We start from the raw sequence: 22,366 nt of genomic DNA, 5'->3' as shown, positions 1-22,366 counted from the left end.
GTAAGCAGAGATTTAAAATGAATGTTTTTTTTTTTTTAATTGAATATATAAGTCACTTTATGAGACAGAAACAACTGACGAAACAGTTACGAAGACGTCAAAAAATAGACTTCAAAACAAAATGATTCGTATGAGACATCCTTTGCAACAACAGAAAATGATGCACTCAGTAAAAAAAAATATCACATGAACTTGTGCCAGGAACATTCTACATATTGTGTTTTTCGCACAGGACTGTTAATAGTCTCAACAACAACCAATCAGACACTTATGTAGAAGATATATCGATCTGAAGAACTTTGCCAAACGGTTTAGGTTGAATGAGAACTGGCTTTGAACGAAACATATTTAGACTCTGTGTAACAGATCGTAATAGTTGAACATGTTTACCTAAAGTACTTCTGAGTTCCGTGCAATAGCTCCCTTAATGACATCACTAACTCCTGTCTCTTTTATTCTGAGCGCGAAACAACTAATTCAGCGTTTTAGCAAAGTTTTCCTGGAAAGCTGCAGTGCGGCTTAACTGAAAGTGAATGAAAGGCTTAAAGCTGAATGTGGGACAAAAGCCTGCCCGCCACGCAATTGGTCGCCCGAACCTCGCTGTTTTCCAGCCCCGGAGTTAGGTACGCCCGCAGGCAGGCAACATCGTTAGCACAACGTGATGAAAGTGGCGGGACTCTTGAAAGCTGAACTGGAACTATAAACCGGGCAGAGTTGGCAAAATCGCTGATTAAACTACAACTTTTATATCAAAGTTATTATAAAAGATTTTTCTGCCGTGAAGAGAAAATCATGTCATGCTTTACACAGTTCTAAATAGGTTGTAATAATATTTTTTTTTTGCAGAGAAAATGTGGAGGAAAAATTAAGACTCCGTGTTATCGCGATGAGAACTTTAACAAGTTCCAGACAAACAAGATGTGTGTGTGTGTGTGTGTGTGTGTGTGTGTGTGTGTGTGTGTGTGTAAACCGCTGTCGCCTGCTTCCCGCGGAGCGTCTGAACGTCACGGCGCTGCGATCGCACGTCCTCTCGGCCAATGGAGTGGCGTCTGACGCGCGGGAAATTCAAATGTGCGCGCTGATGTTCGCGTCAGTAACTTTACATGTTTGCGATCCCTCACATGTGTTCCTTGAAAGAAACGGCTTGTTTAGGTATTCCATTATATTTATTCCACGCGAACATTCTGTATTGTGCACGAGTGAGTGTAGTTAATTCAAAGGGAGATGGCCACATCTGAATGATTACATGGTTAGTGCGCGAAGACTTTTTTTCCTTCAGATAATTGTTGCACCATATTAAGTAGACATGCAAAAAATTGACTGAAGTGTAGTGTTTTCATTGTGGAAAAAGTTTTAAAGGAATTTCTTTATGAATGTGACTCGAACAATCACCAGACGTTATCAAGCACCATTTACTCAATGTTATGAAAGTGAAAAATATGGCGATGGCGAGGCTAAAAAAGTGTCTTCAACTACGTCACAGCATGCACTCTGCTAACAATTTCTGACTCCATGAGTTAATTCAGTCTGTTCCTGATCGCACGACATTTCTCCTCTCTTCCCTAATCACACATTTACCATGGTTGTAAAACCGCTATAGGTATATCCCGCAAGCAACTGGGTCCTTGGTCATAGACGGCAGCGGGTTAAATCCCGGCGCGAGGCGTGGTCCACATCTACGAGTACTCATTCAAGACCAAGGTGGTTCGGAGACCTATAACCGTGAGACATCAACCTTATCAGCAACCAGCAACCATACGGCCACTTTCCCAGATTTAGTTAGATAACAACCAAGATGGCAACACTGGTGCTGAAAGAAAGAAAAATGCCAATAAACGGCAGTCGTCTCATTTTTAAGGAAATGGAAAACCTTACAATCCTAGTGTTCAGACGCACGAATAATCCGAGTTGTGCAAAATAAGAATTTATATTCTATTTTTTTTTCTGTTGCATAAGTAAAGTAAATAGGCTTTGTATCATCAATGAATATATTCCAAAAACTCGTACTTCATTTTTTTTTTCCCCCGGAGGATATGTTCTCACTCCTATAGCTGATCTTAAATAATACGAAAATATTGGCTGGGTTAGGTCAGCGACATTTAAAATACTCTGAAATCGTGGAATGTACAAAATCTCGCGAAATGGTTCTTGGTGTTCCGAACGCGAAGATTCACGAGCGAGCGGCGAACTTGGGAGGGGAATATGTACGGATGATGATGGATACGGGGGTGGGAAGTGCTGCCGAATCGCAGGCTTCCTTCTGGGTGACACGCCTCTTTCGTCAACAGGTAACAGATACGCCACGCCACGGCTCAGAAGAGGCGTCGCAAACCAGGCCGGCGCGTATTGTTCCGCGGGTTATTCTCGACCACGAACTGACTCACTTTGGCCACGTCCTATTTCTCTTCCCCCGCCGCGCTTACAGCCACGCCAAGACGTCCAGAACTGACGTGTCATTTACAACAGCTTCAGAGCGAGACATCAGACCCACCACCGCGAGAAAAAAAATAAGTGTGGGCGTACTTACACACGCGCTTTACAAGTTATTATTCTTTTTATATAATACATTTAAATCATATATGGAGAATAGGAGTGTTTTTTTTTCGAAATAATATGAATTTTCGTATTATTTTGAATGTCAAATGCAAAATTTCATCAAAATGTTCCAAATTTCTGAAGTTAAACTTCTTTAGGCGCATTATGGAAATATGATGAGAGTGAATCTTTACGACGTGCACGCACCATGCAACGAAATTTTCACAGGAAGATGGTGGACTCGCGTATATGAACATAAACCCATATAAAGTCACTTTCATAAATATTAGCGGATATACCAAACGTATTAGTGTGCCAAATGAAACTTTATGATAGTGAAACTACCCTGGAATATATTTGGTAAACTAAATAAAATAGTCATATTAAAATGTAATTTCAAGTTTTAAAAACCTAAGGACAATGTTATTACAACAACTACAATGCACATCCTTCAAGTACGGTTCGTAGCTAGTCCGCAAAGCACCGGGCTACGGTGCTAGGGTTCTGGATTCGTATCCCGGGTAAGACATGGATGTTTTTTGGGTTACCTTAATACACCAACAACCACAACTACGATTTCACAATGACTCGGGAAGATAATTGGCACACTAGTGACTGTCAAAACTTGAGTTTTAGACAGTACCAGTGTGCCACCCATCTTTTTTTAAAGTAGTTATAGTGTGCGGTTAATAAGCTGCATGAACGTGGTTCAAAACTCGGCTGGGAAAGGTTTTTTTTTTTTTTACTTATTTTACTAATAGGCCGCGTCATCATCTCTTTAACAGACGTGGCCCCCAACCCTAAAGCTTTGAAGCGGATCGGCGCAATATGCTTTTGCTTATCAAGCAAAGTTTGGCGTCCATTACCAACTCACAACGTAAGTGGAGTGTATGAAGCTCACACAAGAAGGGGGTGGGGGACAATTTTTTTTATCCATCAGAAGTAAAAAAAAGAGGGAGGGGGGCAATTTCCGGAATTGAATCTCTTTCACGGGGAGAATTTTTTATTTTTAAGAATCGTTTGTGAGGATAAGTAATAAATTACTCTAACTACTGTTTGATCTTAATGTTTTCCACTTCGGAAGGGCAGCTGGATGCGCCCACGCATCGGCCGCGACTGCAGTGCGGCAAGCAGGTACCGACGGGACGGAGAGAGAGCGCGGGCTATTATTAACGAGGAAGGTGCGTGGCCGTGCTGGTGTGTCGGCCGGTGTAAATATAGGAGAGTCGCGGCGTCTCTCCAGCACCACGTGCCTGCCTGCGTCCCCCGTGCCTTCCTCCCGGGACGCTGACACATCGACACACCTGCCTCGAGCATCAACCAGCACGCTGCAGGCACGTAGGCGTGCCATTCGCGTTCGTTCCGGTCGCGCTCTGAGAAGCACGGTGGCGCAACATTGCGATGGTAAAAAAAAAATCACATTAAAATATAATTTAACTATGGAAAGTCAAATCGCGCGTAGATAGAGGTACGGGGCGCCACATCGCCTCGTGCACACGTGGAAGGCTCGGTCGCTGCCTCGAGAGAGTAGAGGTGTGAACAAACAATTCAGTATCACATCAGTGCATGAACAGACAGAAGCATGGCCTGCTATTTTTAGAGCCTCTGCTGAACCTACCTATATAGTGTGTATAGGTGGAAAGTCCGGACATCACCGCTAAAGAGTTAAATGGTACGCTCCGGTGTCACATCAGCGCATGCTCAGATGAAGGCATGATCTGCTAAATTCAACAGCCCGCCTCACAGCTCTTCGCTCTGGTGAATCCAGAAAGAGGAAGGGGGCATAGCGGCATCCCCCACCCCCTCTTTTTGAACCCTGATCACTTTTCATATTTTCTCCTAATTCCTTATCATAGTTTACCAAACTTACTAAAGTATTATTTTATTGTGGTGCTATAGATAATAAGATGTTTTTGAACAACAAATAAAATGTACTAAATATTTCAATTGTAAATATACTAAATATTTCAAATACAAATGTACTAAAATTGTGTTAGAAAATTGAATTTGGTCCTCCCCTGAACATTATTCTGAAACAGCCCTTGGCTCTTCGTATAGGTGGAAAGCCAGCAAAATAATGGCCGCTGCCACCGAGGCCAGGGAGGCATGTTGGTACGCTCCGGTGTCACAACAGCGCATGCGCAGAAGGAGGTATGAACTGCTACTTCTATAGGCCGCTTCACGGCACTTCGTTACGCGGAAGGCTGGCGGAAGAATGGCCGCTGCCACCGAGGCCAGGGAAGCATGTTGGTAAGCTCCGGTGTCACAACAGCGCATGCGCAGATGGAGGTATGAACTGCTACTTCTATAGGCCGCTTCACGGCACTTCGTTACGCGGAAGGCTGGCGGAAGAATGGCCGCTGCCACCGAGGCCAGGGAGGCATGTTGGTACGCTCCGGTTACACAACAGCGCATGCGCAGATGGAGGTATGAACTGCTACTTCTATAGGCCGCTTCACGGCACTTCGTTACGCGGAAGGCTGGCGGAAGAATGGCCGCTGCCACCGAGGCCAGGGAAGCATGTTGGTACGCTCCGGTGTCACAACAGCGCATGCGCAGATGGAGGTATGAACTGCTACTTCTATAGGCCGCTTCACGGCACTTCGTTACGCGGAAGGCTGGCGGAAGAATGGCCGCTGCCACCGAGGCCAGGGAGGCATGTTGGTACGCTCCGGTGTCACAACAGCGCATGCGCAGATGGAGGTATGAACTGCTACTTCTATAGGCCGCTTCACGGCACTTCGTTACGCGGAAGGCTGGCGGAAGAATGGCCGCTGCCACCGAGGCCAGGGAAGCATGTTGGTACGCTCCGGTGTCACAACAGCGCATGCGCAGATGGAGGTATGAACTGCTACTTCTATAGGCCGCTTCACGGCACTTCGTTACGCGGAAGGCTGGCGGAAGAATGGCCGCTGCCACCGAGGCCAGGGAGGCATGTTGGTACGCTCCGGTGTCACAACAGCGCATGCGCAGATGGAGGTATGAACTGCTACTTCTATAGGCCGCTTCACGGCACTTCGTTACGCGGAAGGCTGGCGGAAGAATGGCCGCTGCCACCGAGGCCAGGGAGGCATGTATGCACGCTCCGGTGTCACACCTGCGGACCGGAGGGACAGGATCCTTTGTACGTCGCCGAGACAATGGCATAGTCGGGCGCCCCGTCACCGCCGGGGATTGGAGAATGCCGCGACACCCAGCACGCTTGCCGGCCACGTCATAGTCTCGCCCGAGCGTATGGCACAGATGCCATTGAACCTTTCGTCCAACTTCTTTACCTGAGATAATGATGGACGATGGATATCAAAGGGTCTTATCATGATTGTTGTCTCGTATAAGCCGCAATCTCTTACGGCGGTCGTAAGAATGTGGCTTTCCGGCCAGGGTCACCCTACCCCTACTGAGTCGTGAGTCACGGCACGCTAGTTTCTTTGTAGACATACCGCAAGTTTTTGAAAAATCACAAATAATGTTTTATCAAATATAATAATGTATTTAGGTTAGAATTCCATATAAATTTATTAAAGTATCAACATAGAATACTACAATATAATAATAACTATATTATTATTAAGGTTCTAAAAATTAAAAAAAAATAACATTTCCGAAGCATACACAAATCTCCGTGCAACATACCTCTCCAGGTCTATGAAAAAGACTCAAAAATTTGTTTTTATGTTGATTTAATTTCCGAAGACTGTACAAACATCATCTTTATCATTCGTAAAAAGTTTCGCCTTTCTCCAGAAAAGTTTTCGACGTTTTCTGACTTCTGGCCGGTACAGAAATCGTTTTCTTTGCCCCAGATACGATTAAAATAATTCCATTTCAAGAAGCTGAACTTACCTAATTTTTTTCCCCCAATATCCTTACTATGTGTTTATTGTATATCGTCAAAATTAATTTTCCCCGAAATTACCGATTTTTGCAGTTTTTTTCAGCGTCTCCTTATTCTTTCGGACAACCTATACATTGTTTTTTATTTCACTTGAACACTTAATATGCATCATACGTGTTTGCGTAGCACCACAGATAAAATAAATCCAGTTTTCTTTCCACTCAACAGGAATCGATCGCGAAGCATTCTAATTTCAAATAACCCCCAAATTCACCTCTGAATACGACAGATGTTTGCTTCTTGGGACGCGCAACAGGTTTCTTCAGCTAGCAGACGTAGCCGCCAGTAAAGAAAAAGAAGATATGAGGCAGAAGGGAGCAGCGGATGTTTATTTTACTAGGTCTTGGAAGGGGGAGGGGGAAGAATTCTCACATCTGTCAGCCGCGCACACACCCTAACCTCTGTGTGAAGGTTAACTGTCCCGCAGGGGTGGGGGGGAGACCGGGGGTTACGTGAGGGGGAGAAATTGTAAACCGCCGTCACATCCCCTTTTCTGGAGCCATCCTCGCTCCCAAATGCTCATAAAAACAAAACACAAGGGCGGGTTAGCTCAGTTTATACGTCTGGTCTGGAACATGGGCTGAACAACGAAGCCGCCGGCAACAAACTAGACATCTGCGGAAGTTTTCCTGTTGGGAAGTCGGTAAGTTGAACTCACAACTAGCATAGCACTGAATATGTATGATTCCGGATTCGCCTGATGTGCTAAGGTGTCTGAACTGCAAGTTAAGTATGCAAGTAAAATAATTTATGTACTTTTAGCGTCTTTGCAGTGAACTAACGTTACCGCTTTGGAGATAGTCTTGCAGAATATCTGATACAGATTTGTTTCGTAAAGTAAAAACTGGTGAAAGTATTGGAATAAAAATATTTAAACAGCAAATAAAAAAATAATTATATCTGAAACATTTTGAACTTTAAAGGAAAATTTGGAATGAGAATTTCTGTAATACATTTTCTTGTGGTATTTCATCAAGAGCATCATCTGATGATAGTCAATGTTTTCATACAAGGGGATGTAATCGAAAGACGCCATATAGGTTTGAAACATTTTTTTTTCAACTGTTTGTTTATATAATTTAATATTATATATTTTGGCTCTGTTTTGAGAGTAGCCCAAAATTTACTGGAATGCCTTGTCATTGAGAGAGACTGACAGCTACAAATTGTTTTCCCTGTGAAATTATTTTTTTAAACTAATTTCCCCCCTTTTATAATGACTACAACTGTAATAATAATGTCAACAGACACTACCGTATTTTAAAATTCTGATGTGTCAGAACTTTGCATTATACTTTTCAACTTATTTTAATCAGCAATGTTTACAAATCGGGTAGTATCAATCTGCCAACAGTGGGCGCCATTTACTCTTTACTGCAATCTGAGAGCCAGACTCTCTATAGACGTTAATCATTTAAACTCGGCAGTTATCTTTGTTTCTTCATATCGCTCTTCTACTTGTACTATGTATGCCGGCTGTAACTGTTCCCCTCCCATCTGACAGGCCTTCTGGTCCTCTTGTCAGCAGTGCAGTGTCGGACCCAGGGCGACCGGGGCAGGCGAGGAGCAGAACCAGACTTGTCAGTCGCAGGTGCGACCCCTGACGATCTCCCGAGGCCACGAGGGGGCTCGCTTCCGGCCGCCAGGCGGGGGGAGGGGGTGGTGGAGGCTCTGGGTCTTGGGAACATCCGGTCCGTCGCCTCCCGGGCCGACCTGTTCTTGTCGAGCTGCACGCCCCAGGACCTAGGGGGCGCTTCCACTCCGCCCTCGAGGTTGGCGGCCCTGTAGTTGGGAACTGTCAGGAGACGTAGTTGAAGTCGTATTGCCCCGCCCAAAACACTGACCACGTCTGATGATGGTTAGTAAGTGTGAATTGGGCTCTCCTTCGTAAAAAAAAAAACGTCACTATCATCAATACTGTTTTCACAATTCAAATATTACACTTCAGCCACTGTTTTGGGCGTATAACCAATATGGCGCAACGATTAGCGTGTAATCATGCAAACATGGTCACCCCCGGGTTCAATGACCCGTAGACTAGACACTACAGTCCCCTGCCAGCACAAGAGGGCCGATGTGGCGTTGTTGTTGGCTGCTGACTTAGCGAGAGTCTCGACTAGTTCCCCGGGTTTGTTAACGAAGAGTGCGACTCATTAATGGGCCCGCTCAGTCAAGAGTATATCTGTAATTGCGGCGTTTGCTGGTGTTTCTAGCGAGGTCTCGCCTCTAAGTGCACGGCTCTGAACTGACGCGCAGTCTCCTCGTTGTGCATGGGACAGATATGAAATTTGAGTGGTAAACATAACATTAGATGGCGGAGAAGCGAAGGTGCAGGTGTAACGCAAGGTCCTTGCGTGCTTTCAAGAATATTAAACGGTTGTTTCGTGTATAAAAATTATTCTAAAAACACGCTTTTTGCCATTCACTCTCCTAAAAATACAAATACGGGGACGGAACTATTAATACGCCATCAGCGTGTTCTCAAATGATTTTCTAGAGCAGACACCGCTCGGATATCTCGAGCAGTTTTCGAAGCGCGTGGTTTATCGTGAAGCCCTGCACACCGTGTGTGTGCCCGGGTAGGCAGGGGCCTAGACGGCCGAGGGCTTGTTCCGGCCCAGCGCGGCGCTGGGGTCGCGACTGCACAGCACGACGCAAGCGACGCGACAGCGGAAATATCGCGTTATTGTGAACGTACAGTTTTCGCCCTTGCGACAAACTAATATACTGTTTTGAAACCACAGTAAATTTACGTAATTTGCAACAAATATTTTAACTCAAGTAAACGAAGAGTTCTTCGAAAATCCAAATAACTGAATATTCGTAAAAAAAACTACGCCGTATTTGACTTCCGTGTTATAAGTTTCGTTCTGAACAAGGGGAAACACACACTTTGACAAAACAAAGTGTTATTATCGAATACTTAGCCAGTTTGAGAATCTTTTGATAATATTCCAAACGTGGTATTATTAAATCATTTTCAAAGTAAACACATTGTCCGCAAATTTACGAAGATAGCCGTAAATTTAAGAAAATCCCGGATAATTTGTAACCAGCTTTCTTCGTAAATTGATGGTAAAATGTATTAAAAAGTCTTATAATATGCGTCTGGCCATTAGGTACATATCACATAAACAACAGTAATAAATGTTTTCAATTTTTTATTGCCATATGTAAAAGAAATAATGTTTAATCCAAATTAAACGTTCATTCGAAAAACAATCACAGTGCGTAAAAACATTTCAAAGATTTCATTGATTAAACGCGAATAATTATAATAATAAGATTAAAAACCAACCAGTATGGCCATCATTTGACAATCCAAATCTAACACGTACCTTCGATATTAAGTAACATTAATCTTTCTCACAGCAAGAATCAATCACATTGTGCTCAGTGGAGTCCATCAAGAATTGCTTCATTGGGCGAAGAAACAAAGTAGAACCTGATGTTGAAACGCCTACGAGTGCAGCCCCTAAGAACCAGGACAACCGAACTGGAATTAAGTATAGTGCGTCATTCTTCCGCGTGGCCAGACACGCTACGTGGCGATAATAAGAGGGAGAGAGCGACGAGACCAGTTTTCGCCGCTAGAAATTCGCACTGCTGTCGTGCTATTAGCTTGAAAACTTGGCACACGTGAAATGCACGCTGAGAAGCACTAGCAAGGGGAGGAGAAGAGTGGAGTACTGAGGCACCCTAAGCGCACACAATGCGTAATGTGGTGTTACCACGAGGAAACACGGCAATCTGGCAGAACGCGCGCGCGTAATGCCGGGTAATGCCGTTGCGGAAAGCTAAAAGCGAGCGCACAGCCCGTAATAAGGAGGCGATAGCCGGCGAACCTGCTATTGCCTGCACCGCGCAGGCGTGCGCAAATGCGGGAACGCCCGGAGGTCGTAAAAAAAAGGTCGCCACGTGGCAAATGCGAGTAGAGAAATCCTAGACGCCCTTCCGGCAATGAACTGTTTATCTGATCCCAGCCACGCCCTTGCTCCTGGCTTGTTATTCAATTACCTTTCATCTGTTTTAGTCCTACCACCGGTCCACCAAAACCCTTCTCGTCTTATACCATGGAAAAGTCATCTTCGCTCCTTTACGCCGTTGATGTGGCGATTTCACTCGCAGTGACCGCAACGCCTGTGCGAATATCCAACGCAACCCGCTGCGCACAACTTATCGGCACATCACATACCTACTTGGCGGAGTGCAGAAAAAAAATTTCTCTGCTGCTGTTTGTTTTGATTGGTAGCTCAGGGAAGAGGTTTTTTTAATGCTTTCCGAGAAGTTCAAAGCCGAATAGCGATTGGGATAGTTAATTACGGATGCCTTTAAAACACATGAATGTTTAAAATGACATTTTCACGACTATAGTCCATTCAAGTTCAATTTTTTTTATTATTTATAACTGACTAGAGTAAAAAGATAAACGTTACGTTATGCTAAGCTTCAAACCCAGGTAAATAAAAAAATAAGGATCCAACAGAAAAAATAATTTAAACATTGAAATAAACAGGTCAATTTTAATAGGTATTTAAAAACTGGACTACCGGAAACTAAAGTATAAATAAATAATTCCATTTAACGATGCTAAATATCCACTCGTTGATTTATTTTGGTTCTAGTTATTTATTTATCTATTCATAAACACTTGCCCAAAACTATGTAGTTATTACTTAATGATATGCTAAAAAATTTTACAATGAAGAATATTTTATTTCTACCTTGACAACGAAATGATGTAGGAGTTAATGGCATTTACGGCTAAGCTTGGATACAGAATTTGTTTTTGAAGTTCTGTTGCCTAGCTAGGGATGCTTACAAGCTATCCTACTTACACGGCCTATCCAGATACAAATGATCGCCATTTATTTGTTAACAATTTTTACAACTAACACGTACAAGTTATTGACATATTGTGTTTTAAATGACAGTAATTTAAGGAAAAATAAAAAAATTATCCCTCTTGTTTGACAATAAAAAAAATGGTTTTCCATTTTACACAAGAGTAAGTATTTACAATAATGAGAAATTTTTGGTATAAGTTGTTATAAGAAATACACTATGTCGGATAAAACATTGATGCTTAGTGATTTTAAGAGAGAAAAAAAACAAAACAGCAATTTATATTATTTTGATCATTTACAATACAAATATTATTGTGAAACGAACTTCTCGTATTTCTTACCACACATTTTGTCTATGCACAACACACCGTAATCGTTATTATATTATCTTGAGTGACTAACCATTTAATAAGTGGTAGGAAATGTCTGTGTGTGTCTTTAAACAAACAAGACGTTAAGTATTTCGAAGGGAAAAAAAATTTATATCGCGCACCTATAATAATTCGAAAAAAAAAATATTTTTTACACATCCTCCTTCAAAAGTATGTATTGATTATCAATAAAATTTATTTCATTGTAATCAAAATAAGTTGGTGATTTTTTACTATCAGCGTAAATACCTCAGAATGTGTTCATTTGACTTTTTTTTTGTTTTATCCATAGTCTGCATCATGACTTGACTTACGGGCAGTTTATGAGAGCTCTAAGTTTGGATTTCAAGTGGCTTGAGAGGCACTAAACCTAGACCCTTCTGTGGCAACCCGTGCGGCATAAAACCAAACTATGTCTTGTTTTCATTTATAATTTTTTTGCCGAAAAATATTTAAAACGAATTAAAGCCAAATATAATATTTAAAAATCGGGGGAACATTTCATTCACCATAACTAGCGTTTGCCAAATCTTTCCTTACCCATGGAATTTTCGTGATGGGGCCTTAAACGAGTAACAATTCTGTTTTCCAAAAAATTTAGAAACTTTGGTTTTTTAAGATTTTGGTAGAAGCCAAAAATTTTTACTGCTGTATGAATGATACACTAATATTAAAATGTTTTACAAAGACTGCACACGAAAAGTTAATTCAAAACTGTAAACCGCATGTTTTTTATGTTCTCAATTCATGCTAGGATTTAAATATAAATTTTCATTTACAGGTTCTCAAAATAAGTTTAGTAAAATCTTATCTATTAATTTATACAAAGTATAGTTTCCGTTTTTTTGTTGGTTTATGTGTGTATTTCTTATACAAATCTATAGATTTACTCAGATCTCGATGAAATCTGATCTGATTGTGAAAACTTCGATCATAAAACTTTGATATAACCTGGATACGCAATATGAAACAATCACCAGGTTTTGCCATAACGTCGCGAGCTAATAAAAAGTAAATTACCGAAGAAAGGTAATTAAGCCGAGCAGCGCCCCAAGCACGCACCGGGAGCTCTTCCCAACTCGACTTCCCGGACCGACGGGAGAACGTAGTCGCTTGTTTACGAGCCCGGTCGCCCGGGGGGTCGCTCCCCACTCGACAGGTCGGGTTGAAGAGGAGGGGAGTCTGAGGGAGGAGAGGGTAGGCTTTTTTCCGGATCGATGGTTGTGCTGACGTCACGCCCCCCCCCCCCCCCGCCCCAAGGACAGCAGTCAAGGACGCAGCACGGGCCTTTCTCCGCGACGCTTCCTGCGCGTAGGGTCATCGAGCGGAAAGGTGTTCCGTGAACGGAAAGCAGAAAACCTAACTAGAAGAACTCATCTTAGCGCACCCTCTTATGTCCAAACCAAACAAATCAAAACCTTTCCCCACAACACCTGATATGGCCATCACATATTAATTCTACTATTCCAAATATTCATATACGCTCTACAACTGCTCGTGTACACACAACACTGTAAAGTATAGCCTGGCTCCAAGCGAAATAGCGAAATTTACACACTTCTCCACATGACGAGTCACAATTCGAGCGACGAACAACGACGGCGCCGCCAATCGTTTCGATGAAATCATTTTAAGTTTTGCGGTGGTTGTTGAGCTTTGTTTAATAGAGCATTATATACAGACGCTTAGCGCTCCGGTCTCAAAAACTTTCAAAACTATTCGCTAAAAGCCAGTGGTTCAGCTTCAACGTGAAAGGCGTTGGGAAGTATTTTAGACCACAAGTGTTTTGCTTGCAGCCGAAGTTGGTCGGTCGAATGTGGCTCATCCTGCGTGACTGGAGCGAGACTGGAGCGGCGACACTCACTTGGCCTGGAAGCCCTCGAACTCTTCCTGCTGCTCGTTGATGGACGCCTCCAGGTCCAGGTAGGAGCCGTAGTCGCCGTCCTTGTACAGCTGGAGCGCCGTGTCGTCCAACTGCAACACGGGACACCGCGAGGACTCACACCAGTGGCTATGGTTGTCTTTGCATATGCGAAACACGTTCTTCAAGATAATACTGAGCATTTCTGAATTTATGATATAATCATCGATTTCTCATTCAAGCATATTTTTTAAACCACGAATAAGAGAATCGAATATTCAATAACTGGACTTTATTTTTTTTTTAGGTATTATGCTTATTAATGTTAATACTGTGAAGCTATTCACGGAACGGTAAACAAATAACTTTAACTATTGGAGTTACTGGGAAAACACAAAGTATAAATAATGCCCGGGTAATAAATACGAACCCAGTATTACTGCGAACACTATTCTGTAGTGATATAGTTTATTTCATGTAAAAGTACAAATTTACAAACATCAGTAATTTTACATGAATATTTCTGTTCCATTTACAAAAAAAAAAAATCACAGAGTAAACAAAAAAAGTCAGCGTGAATTCACACCATCGGCATTGACACCGCTCACACCTTATATAAGACATGTACCTCAGCGCCAAACGAGCCCGAGTCCAGCCTTAGCAGGCTCTGGAACGAACTGGATCAGGCGACAAGGAAGTGTAATATCCTAGCTACCTTCAAGCTCAGGCTGAAGAAGCATCTATGGAACACCTACGCAGCATGATCAACTTTTGCGGCTTACCTGTTTTATGAATATGTGTGTGAATGGTATTAATGTATGTAATAATATATCATATTGTTTCATACTAGCAACAAATGACTTATAGCCTTTAATTACATTTCTGCGAGTGTATGCCTATGCTTAGCTTCGAGTTACATATGATTTAGCTTTCTGTGTATATTTTATCTTTGAACATTTAGTCAGCATTGAAGTTGGTTTTATTTAATACATAATAATGTATCATCAAGTATATTTTTATTATTTTTTTTGGTTTTCCCTTTTTAAACGCAATGTTAATGTAAAGAATCATTTAATTTGGCATTTGAAAAAAATCATAAGTTTCTTCTTGTCAGCTACACGCGTATGAACGTTAATGCAAAACGCAGTAACGCTGAAAGAGCAGTTATTTTACCATCCTGTAGCATTTATCAAATCCTAAGGTTCCCAAAAGTAGTACTAGTAGTTCTTATTCTCCAAATGTCACCTGCAAAGAATCGCGTGCTTTTTGTTTACGAACACTAGCAACCAGTCGAAGTTGTTTACAAAACACTGTTGACGCATCAAACAGTGGTAGAACGATACGTGGACCATAGGTAGCACTTACGAGGATTGTGTCGATTCTGAGAACAAATTACTCGACACGGGCTGTATATTGTAGTTGGGGATGAAGCAGACCGGTGAAAAGAAAGGAATTCGCTTGTTTGCAAGTGGGTGATGTAGGATTGGGAGGGGAAGAGATGGAAAGAGATCATGGGGAAACAACGGGGTCACGTGATGAAGGGAGAAAGCAAAGCAAAACAAACATGGCGTAACTTGCACGCCGGACCCGAGCGGCACGTGACAGTTATGGGATTCAACGCCAGGAAGGAAATAAACACGCCCGTGCATACCGCGGCATTCGCTGCAATGAAGACATGCAACTGGCAAGGGTGTTGTTGGTCCGGGGTAGAGAAGGGGTAAGAAGGAACGGCGGGGAGGGGGGGAATGAAGCTGACCTTCAGTAGTGTGTGTATTCATGTGTGTGTATACACACAGCAATCTGTAACTCGGAGGCATAAAATACTAAGTGCCATAAACCATATTTTTCATGAGAGCAGTTTTAAGAATTTTAAATAGTACCTCACTTATTGACTTAACTATTTTCTATTCAAAATATGTGCATCTATACATATCGTAGATCGTAGTGTTGTATGCCACTGGGTAGAACGTCAAACGATGGTCAAGTTTATGGTTAAAAGTGCATTTTGCCCAAAAGCGAAAACAGGATCTCGCTAAGAAATGAGCCAATGGAAAATCAAACATTGATTGAGAAAATATAAGGTTTTTTTTTTTAATTTTAGCACGACGTCAAACGAATTCGCGAGATTGCAGGATATCTAATTATTGTTCATTATTATGTGACACAATGAAACCTCCTCCCTCATGAAACAGGTCGAATTCTGAAAAATGCCCCCTCCCTCCCCATTTTATTCCGTTTTGAGGTGGATACGACCTCGGCAACTGGTGCGATTAAATTAGTCCGGTGAAAACTTAGTATAGAACGATAGTTATTCCCAAATATAAAACTACGGTTTTTTCGAATGGTAATGATGCGTCCTTTACCGATGCTGCCTTGATCAAAAGATCTTTTAAATACAAAGGCTGCATTTAGTGAGAAATGTATCGTGAAAGGATGTTCAAAGTCTTTTCACGCTAACACAAGATAATGTGTCAAAAAACTAATGAATCTTTGAAGGTCACTTACTTTTTTGTTTACAGATTCTTCACAATCTACTTCCAAAGCTTTTTTTTTAATTGTTAACTGTTCCAAAAAGATTGACTCAAAATAATAAAACACAGTAAAATGTGTGCAGGATTTCACCGGTTCTTCTACTGGCTATTGCCACAGTTATACTAAAGATAGCACCACAAAATACTGAATGGCTAAATGGCTGCACGAAAGGCTGCTTCGGCAATTATGTAAAGATTCTTGTAAATACTCGTAAGTTCAATAAAAATGGCCAACATCCTTAAAGGTGCACTTTTCAAGCATCCCTTAGACTTACCATGATCACTTCGCGGCTTACCTACTGCTTGAATCTGTGTGTGAATGGTGTGACTGGTTTTAATGAAATACTTTTTATTATTATCTTGCTTTGCCAACACGGGATTTCTTAAGTGTTAAATATTTACCAGCACGCGTATGCCTATACCTAATTTTTAGTTACTTTTAAATTAGTTTTTTGGTTAAATTTTGTAATGATTACCTATTATCTTTTAACATTTAGCTAAAGCTCAATTCTGTTTTCTATCCTCTTTCCTATTCAATCATCTATTATGTTTATTTTGTTATAGGTATTATGCTTATTAATGTTAATAATGGGGAGCTATTCAGGAAACGGTAAACAAATAACTTTAACTATTGGAGTTACTGGGAAAACACAACGCATTTGTAAAATTTCAATATATGATGTATATAGCAGAACATGTGTTTGGTTGTACGAAAACGCGTATTGCCTTAACTTCGCAAAGACGATAGTAAATAAAATAAAATATAAAGGTTACTTTATGAAGGTATTCGGAAAAGGTCAATGATTTTTAAAAAAATTTTGGTAGTTTTAGCGGTGATACGTAATTGAGTTGCGCTGTCTCATAAGAAAAATAAAAACTGAACAGCAGTGGCACCGGGGGGAAATAACTACAATGTCAACACAACTATTGAAAAACACATACTACAATAAATCTAAAAATGAAACATAAAATAACCACATAAAATATTTGATGTTTCGTCTTTCTTAGTATAATTTTTGTTTGGAAATAATTGTTTTATTGTAGTTTTTTTAATTACTCAGCAGTTTTGCAATTTGCCGAGTTCTCATACTCAAAAGTTACAAGCGTATGGTCGAAACTAAAAGTAGCATAATGTGTTATAAGTAGGTATAGTAGCTAAAACTATGAATCAATATTTACATACAATTATATAAAGGGAATTGTAGGATCTCTACCAATGAAATGCCGATAGTGTACTGACACGAATATAATTATGGTTTATTTGAAATTACCAATGATTATTTCTCACTTAGGTATCAATATAAATTCGTGTGACGTTGATTAACAAAATTATTTTCCATGATTCAATGATAGAATCGCTTTAATAAAAAATCTAAAACTACCAAACTGTCTAAATGCTTTATAATTTAAATATTACATATGTAATCAGAGCAGTAAGTAATTCACGAGGAGGTTCGTGAAATGTTTCTAACCACGCTCGCCTCGTTATGAATAAAGTTCACTTACAGCGGGGCGACCAGTTCAATTCTATAGTACGAGATGTATTATAAAAAAAGGTGAATATTTTTTTTACAAACAAAGTAATAAGCTTACATCAGTTTTGAACTAATCTCCTTCAAAACACTCTCATTGGCTAGCGATGCGCAACCATCCCAATGCCGAGTCCATGATTGGAAGCATTTGTAGGAGGTTTTTCGGAAGGGCTTCCATCTGCTCCTTTGTGGCCCTCGTGATGTCAGGAATGGCATCAAAACGTTTTCCTTTCAGCACGACCCATTTTTCTGGTCTCCATTTCGCTAACAAATTCGCTAACAGAACGGCATGTTAACGCGTAATTCGAAATCCATGATTAGAGATAAGGGAAATTCGTGCATTCATTTAGTCGCAAGTAGAATTCAAACATTCACTCTCTCATACAGTGTTCGTGATTAGACCACAGTATTTGGACGACCGTGAGCTGTCAATGCCCAGTTAGGAAAGAAGTAAGCGATTCAGGTAGTACCAATGAACAAGGATAATTATGTTTTCGCTAAGAAATCAACCAGTAGGAAATCGCCCATAGATTGAGCACAAACATGACTGTGAATTCTACCCTGAGTCTCTATCCATGATGCGCGACAGACACGGTAAACACGACCTCACTCTCCCGGCTCTGGAGGCCGACTGACAAGTCACAACTTGTTCAAACTCGACAGTAGTATAGAATAGGGCATACTGGGACATGGCGCTGGCGCGTGGATTGTGATTGTCGGTCCGCCATATTGGATTGTGACGTCACGGCGGCCATCTTGGAGGAGTGTAACGGGACATAGCGTAACGGGACAAGTTTGACCTTGACCTTTGACCCTCAAAATTCGCCAAAATTGGGAAAAAATTGCCCAAAATTCCTCAAAAATCGCCAAAATTTACATTTCTTAGGAAAAAAATTCCACCAAAAAATCTCAAAAAATTCCTCAATTCAAAAATTAGAATTTCGAAAATCCTCAAAAGTCGTTTTGCCCTAGAAAGAACCCAAATTCCTAAAAGAGGCTTAAGCATCCTTGTCTACAGCCTCCGATAAGCCTCTGACGTCATCTAGGATTATGACCGCCATCTTGGATGAGTGTAACGGGACATAGTGTAACGGGACACAGCGTAACGGGACAAGTAGATCACGGCGGACATTTTGGATCCGCCATCTTGGATCCGCCATTTTGGATGACGTAATTGTGTTCTCGAAAATTCCGGCATTGTGTTTTCCGCCATTTTGGATGATGACGAGAACACAATTACGTCATCCAAAATGGCGGATCCAAGATGGCGGATCCAAAATGGCCGCCGTGATCTACTTGTCCCGTTACGCTGTGTCCCGTTACAATATGTCCCGTTACACTCATCCAAGATGGCGGTCATAATCCTAGATGATGTCAGAGGCTTATCGGAGGCTGTAGACAAGGATGCTTAAGCCTCTTTTAGGAATTTGGGTTCTTTCTAGGGCAAAACGACTTTTGAGGATTTTCGAAATTCTAATTTTTGAATTGAGGAATTTTTTGAGATTTTTTGGTGGAATTTTTTTTCCTAAGAAATGTAAATTTTGGCGATTTTTGAGGAATTTTGGGCAATTTTTTCCCAATTTTGGCGAATTTTGAGGGTCAAAGGTCAAGGTCAAACTTGTCCCGTTACACTCCTCCAAGATGGCCGCCGTGACGTCACAATCCAATATGGCGGACCGACAATCACAATCCACGCGCCAGCGCCATGTCCCAGTATGCCCTATTCTATACTACTCTCGACACTTGACCATCTCGACGGATCTGGCTATCGTGCTTATTACTTCAAACAGATGTAGCGTCAGCAGTTACTTCTATAAACATTCATTCACCGTATTATTTTTTTTACCACAGCTCGTAGGTTTGGCTGAAAATGTCGATGATCTAGCACTGCTCCCAGAGTGTGGACAGTAGACACTAGTCCCTAAAATTGAAATATGTCCCCTCGAAAACAAGCTCTGAAAAATCAAGTTATATTGCGCTAACTGAAGCTGGCAAGGCACAATGTAAGATTACTTGTAAGCCTCCATGGTTCCATGGAGTTTTGAATCTTTGGTACAGAGCGCATTTACCTGTGGAAAGTTTCCAACAAGTTTCAAATTTTAACTGCAGTCGGGTGATTGATTGTAGGTGTTCCTAGTAATCATGTCGTTAGAGTGAGCAGTGTGTTCACAAAAGCCAGAAAAATCGTGATCTGACAGAAACAAAAACTGTTTCTTTAGAAATCTTCGTAAATATTCGTGTTTTCTGAGAATAAAAAGTTCGAATCGCTCAGTGATACACTTGCCAACGCACATAAAAGAATAGACTACTGTAGAAGCTGTAAGTGAAAAATCGTGTGATAGAAATCTCCATAAGCTAATGGCGTACGCAGGGAGGAGATATAGTCTCCCTCGCCAAAATTCTAAAAAAAAATTCTATCATTCCCACCAACAAAAGGAAAGAATTTGAAAGCAAATAGTGGGCAAAAAAAGTTGTTCTACATCCCCCCTCTCCCAAATATAATTTTGCGTGTGCTTCTATCTGTTTTTATACGAAACCTTCCAACGTGGCATACGAGATAAAGCATTATGCAAAGGAATAAACATTTAGTATCCTCCCACAAAACCATAAAAATACATCCCAGTAAAACACCGTGTTTTAGAAGATTAAAAGTTGTGATTTGAGGGCGAAACCTACAAAACAACGCCTTGGCTAGACGGAGTCTCTGATAATACCAGTTTTAAACATGGTTTTGTTTTCAAAACAAACAAAAAACAATGGCCTAATCTGAAATATTTTTTCACTCGAGATGTTGAACATTCTTAATGGTCAATATTTTCTTAATGGTAGATATTTTCTTAATGGTTAATATCCCCCCCCCCCCCCTTCGCAGTCGACGGACACTGAAAACACTAGTGTTGTGTGTTTCTAAATTATGATAATGTTTTAAAACTGATTTGAAAAAATATGGCGTTTTTAAGTCGTGTGGTTCGGCGTTGGGGGTTTATAAAATTCGTGATTTTTTTTAAGTATGAACGTTCTTACTAATGACGATTCCACATTTTTTCAAACAGATTTTTAAGTTCTGGTGGTTCTTGTAACTTTCTAGGTTATGTATGGATTCCGGTTCGGCAGAGGCGTTGCCTCGTCGGCGGGTCGGTTGGTTCGGTTGTGAAAACATTCCATCCCAGTTCTAATTCGGGAGCGAACGTTCCGAAATACGGTGACAGGTAGGCGGCGCCTCATAAACTCCTGGCTCGCGTTCAGAAAAAAAAACAGAAAGAGAAGAGGAAACTTCCCTATGTTGTTTTGGCTGTCGTTATTCCAAGTTCATGCTAGCGACATCGTAATTCAGAAAGCTTCCGCTGTGGCAAAGAGAAGAAAGAGAAAACACTATGTCCAAACGATTCTATAATAAGATTTTCTTAACTTGTGTTGAAAGTTACAAATTTCCCAAACAATTTTTTTTTTAATAATTGGCCAATTAGGCAATTTTCTAAAAGAAATAAAGAAAATCCAGCCACCGAAATCCCCATAGCTGGACTAGTTAAAACAGAACCTTGTAATCGCCATTTTAAATTGTGTATGACTATGCTCTAAAACTAAATCTGAAGAAAATTCCCCTCAAATTACTTTCACTTGGGAATTGCCTGACTTTTCCAGTATTTAAAGTTAATTCTCTGACTTTCCCTGAGCAATTTTACCTTTCTTGACTTACCCCTAATTTCCCCTGACTTCACAGAACGTATATACCCTGTAACGCGTAAAAAAAAAACTTAGACGAAACAGTATTCCGTGCAAAGAAACATTATTTTTGGATCATATTCTCCACCCATGTTTGATGGTTATTGTATTTTTAGCTGTTTTAATTTTTGTCTGTAACGATTTCATATTTTGATAATTTGAGTTTAGCCTGACTTGAGTCGAGGCCATTCTACATAAATAATTTTTCAAGTCTCCGTAACTACATATTGTAAATGCCTAAAAATTTTCTTTATCGTCCCCATTTTCGCCAATCATATTACCTAGAAATTATTTGATGTGGAAATTTGTAAGATGTCATGGGATTTTTTTTTTTTTAGTAAGCTGATGGGATGTTGTTAAAACGTTGGCAACACTGTGCGATAGTTTCGCGAGTTAATGTGACGTATCTCCGGCGGTAACGCTCGTCGGAACCTGTTTCTCGATAATCCTGAAATGAGGAGGGGAGGGGAAGGAAGGGGGAAGCGCAGACAAATTCCCGCCCGAGACGACACGACCGCTGTAAATCAACATCCGGATGAAAATAAAAATAAAAAAAATAAAAAAAAGAAAAATTTGAAGCTTAAACCAACGCGGCTGGATGGATGAATTAAGATAGCCTTATGCCGGTGCGGAGGAAATATCTCACTCCAAACAGCGTCGTTCTTTCTTTCTTTTTAAAATGTTTTCTTGTGCGGCGAGACGAGCATGCATGCGCGTGTCCGAACCTCGGTTTATGAGATTTAACACTTGGAGCCGTGATGTAGAAGGAAGATGTAGGTGGTTGGATGTTTGGCTGTATGGAAGAAGGTGGTAGGGGGGGGGGGGGAGTGCTGGTGTACCAACCGGCTGGCCTTGGGCCGGGTCGCATTTCCGGCGTGGGCGTTCGTACATAGCTGACGCTTTGAAAATCGTGTCGAGTCGAGGGTCCCTGAGGCTACGAGACACATCCCCAGTAACGTAAACATATCATGAATCCACAAGGGGAAAACAATGTGTTATATATATATATTCATTATTGTTCTTTAAGTACACTAGGCGCAATATAACTCCGAGCTTGAGCTACGTCACACA

At 41.2% G+C, this 22,366-nt stretch overlaps 1 protein-coding gene across 2 annotated transcripts in view; it reads right to left on the bottom strand.

Moving 5' to 3' along the window:
- The window catches only part of LOC134546167 (FH1/FH2 domain-containing protein 3), a 496,828-nt gene that overhangs the window by 143,152 nt on the left and 331,310 nt on the right, over positions 1-22,366 (bottom strand). For both annotated transcript variants that reach the window (XM_063388744.1, XM_063388745.1), the window contains one exon: positions 13,513-13,622. In XM_063388744.1, coding sequence (XP_063244814.1) covers positions 13,513-13,622 — 110 coding nt within the window. The remainder of the gene's footprint in view (positions 1-13,512; positions 13,623-22,366) is intronic.

This window comes from Bacillus rossius, chromosome 1, assembly GCF_032445375.1.
Source record: "Bacillus rossius redtenbacheri isolate Brsri chromosome 1, Brsri_v3, whole genome shotgun sequence".
NCBI lineage: Eukaryota > Metazoa > Arthropoda > Insecta > Phasmatodea > Bacillidae > Bacillus > Bacillus rossius.
The sequence above is the reverse complement of the archived record's forward strand: the minus strand, read 5'-3'. Positions and strand labels throughout refer to the sequence as shown.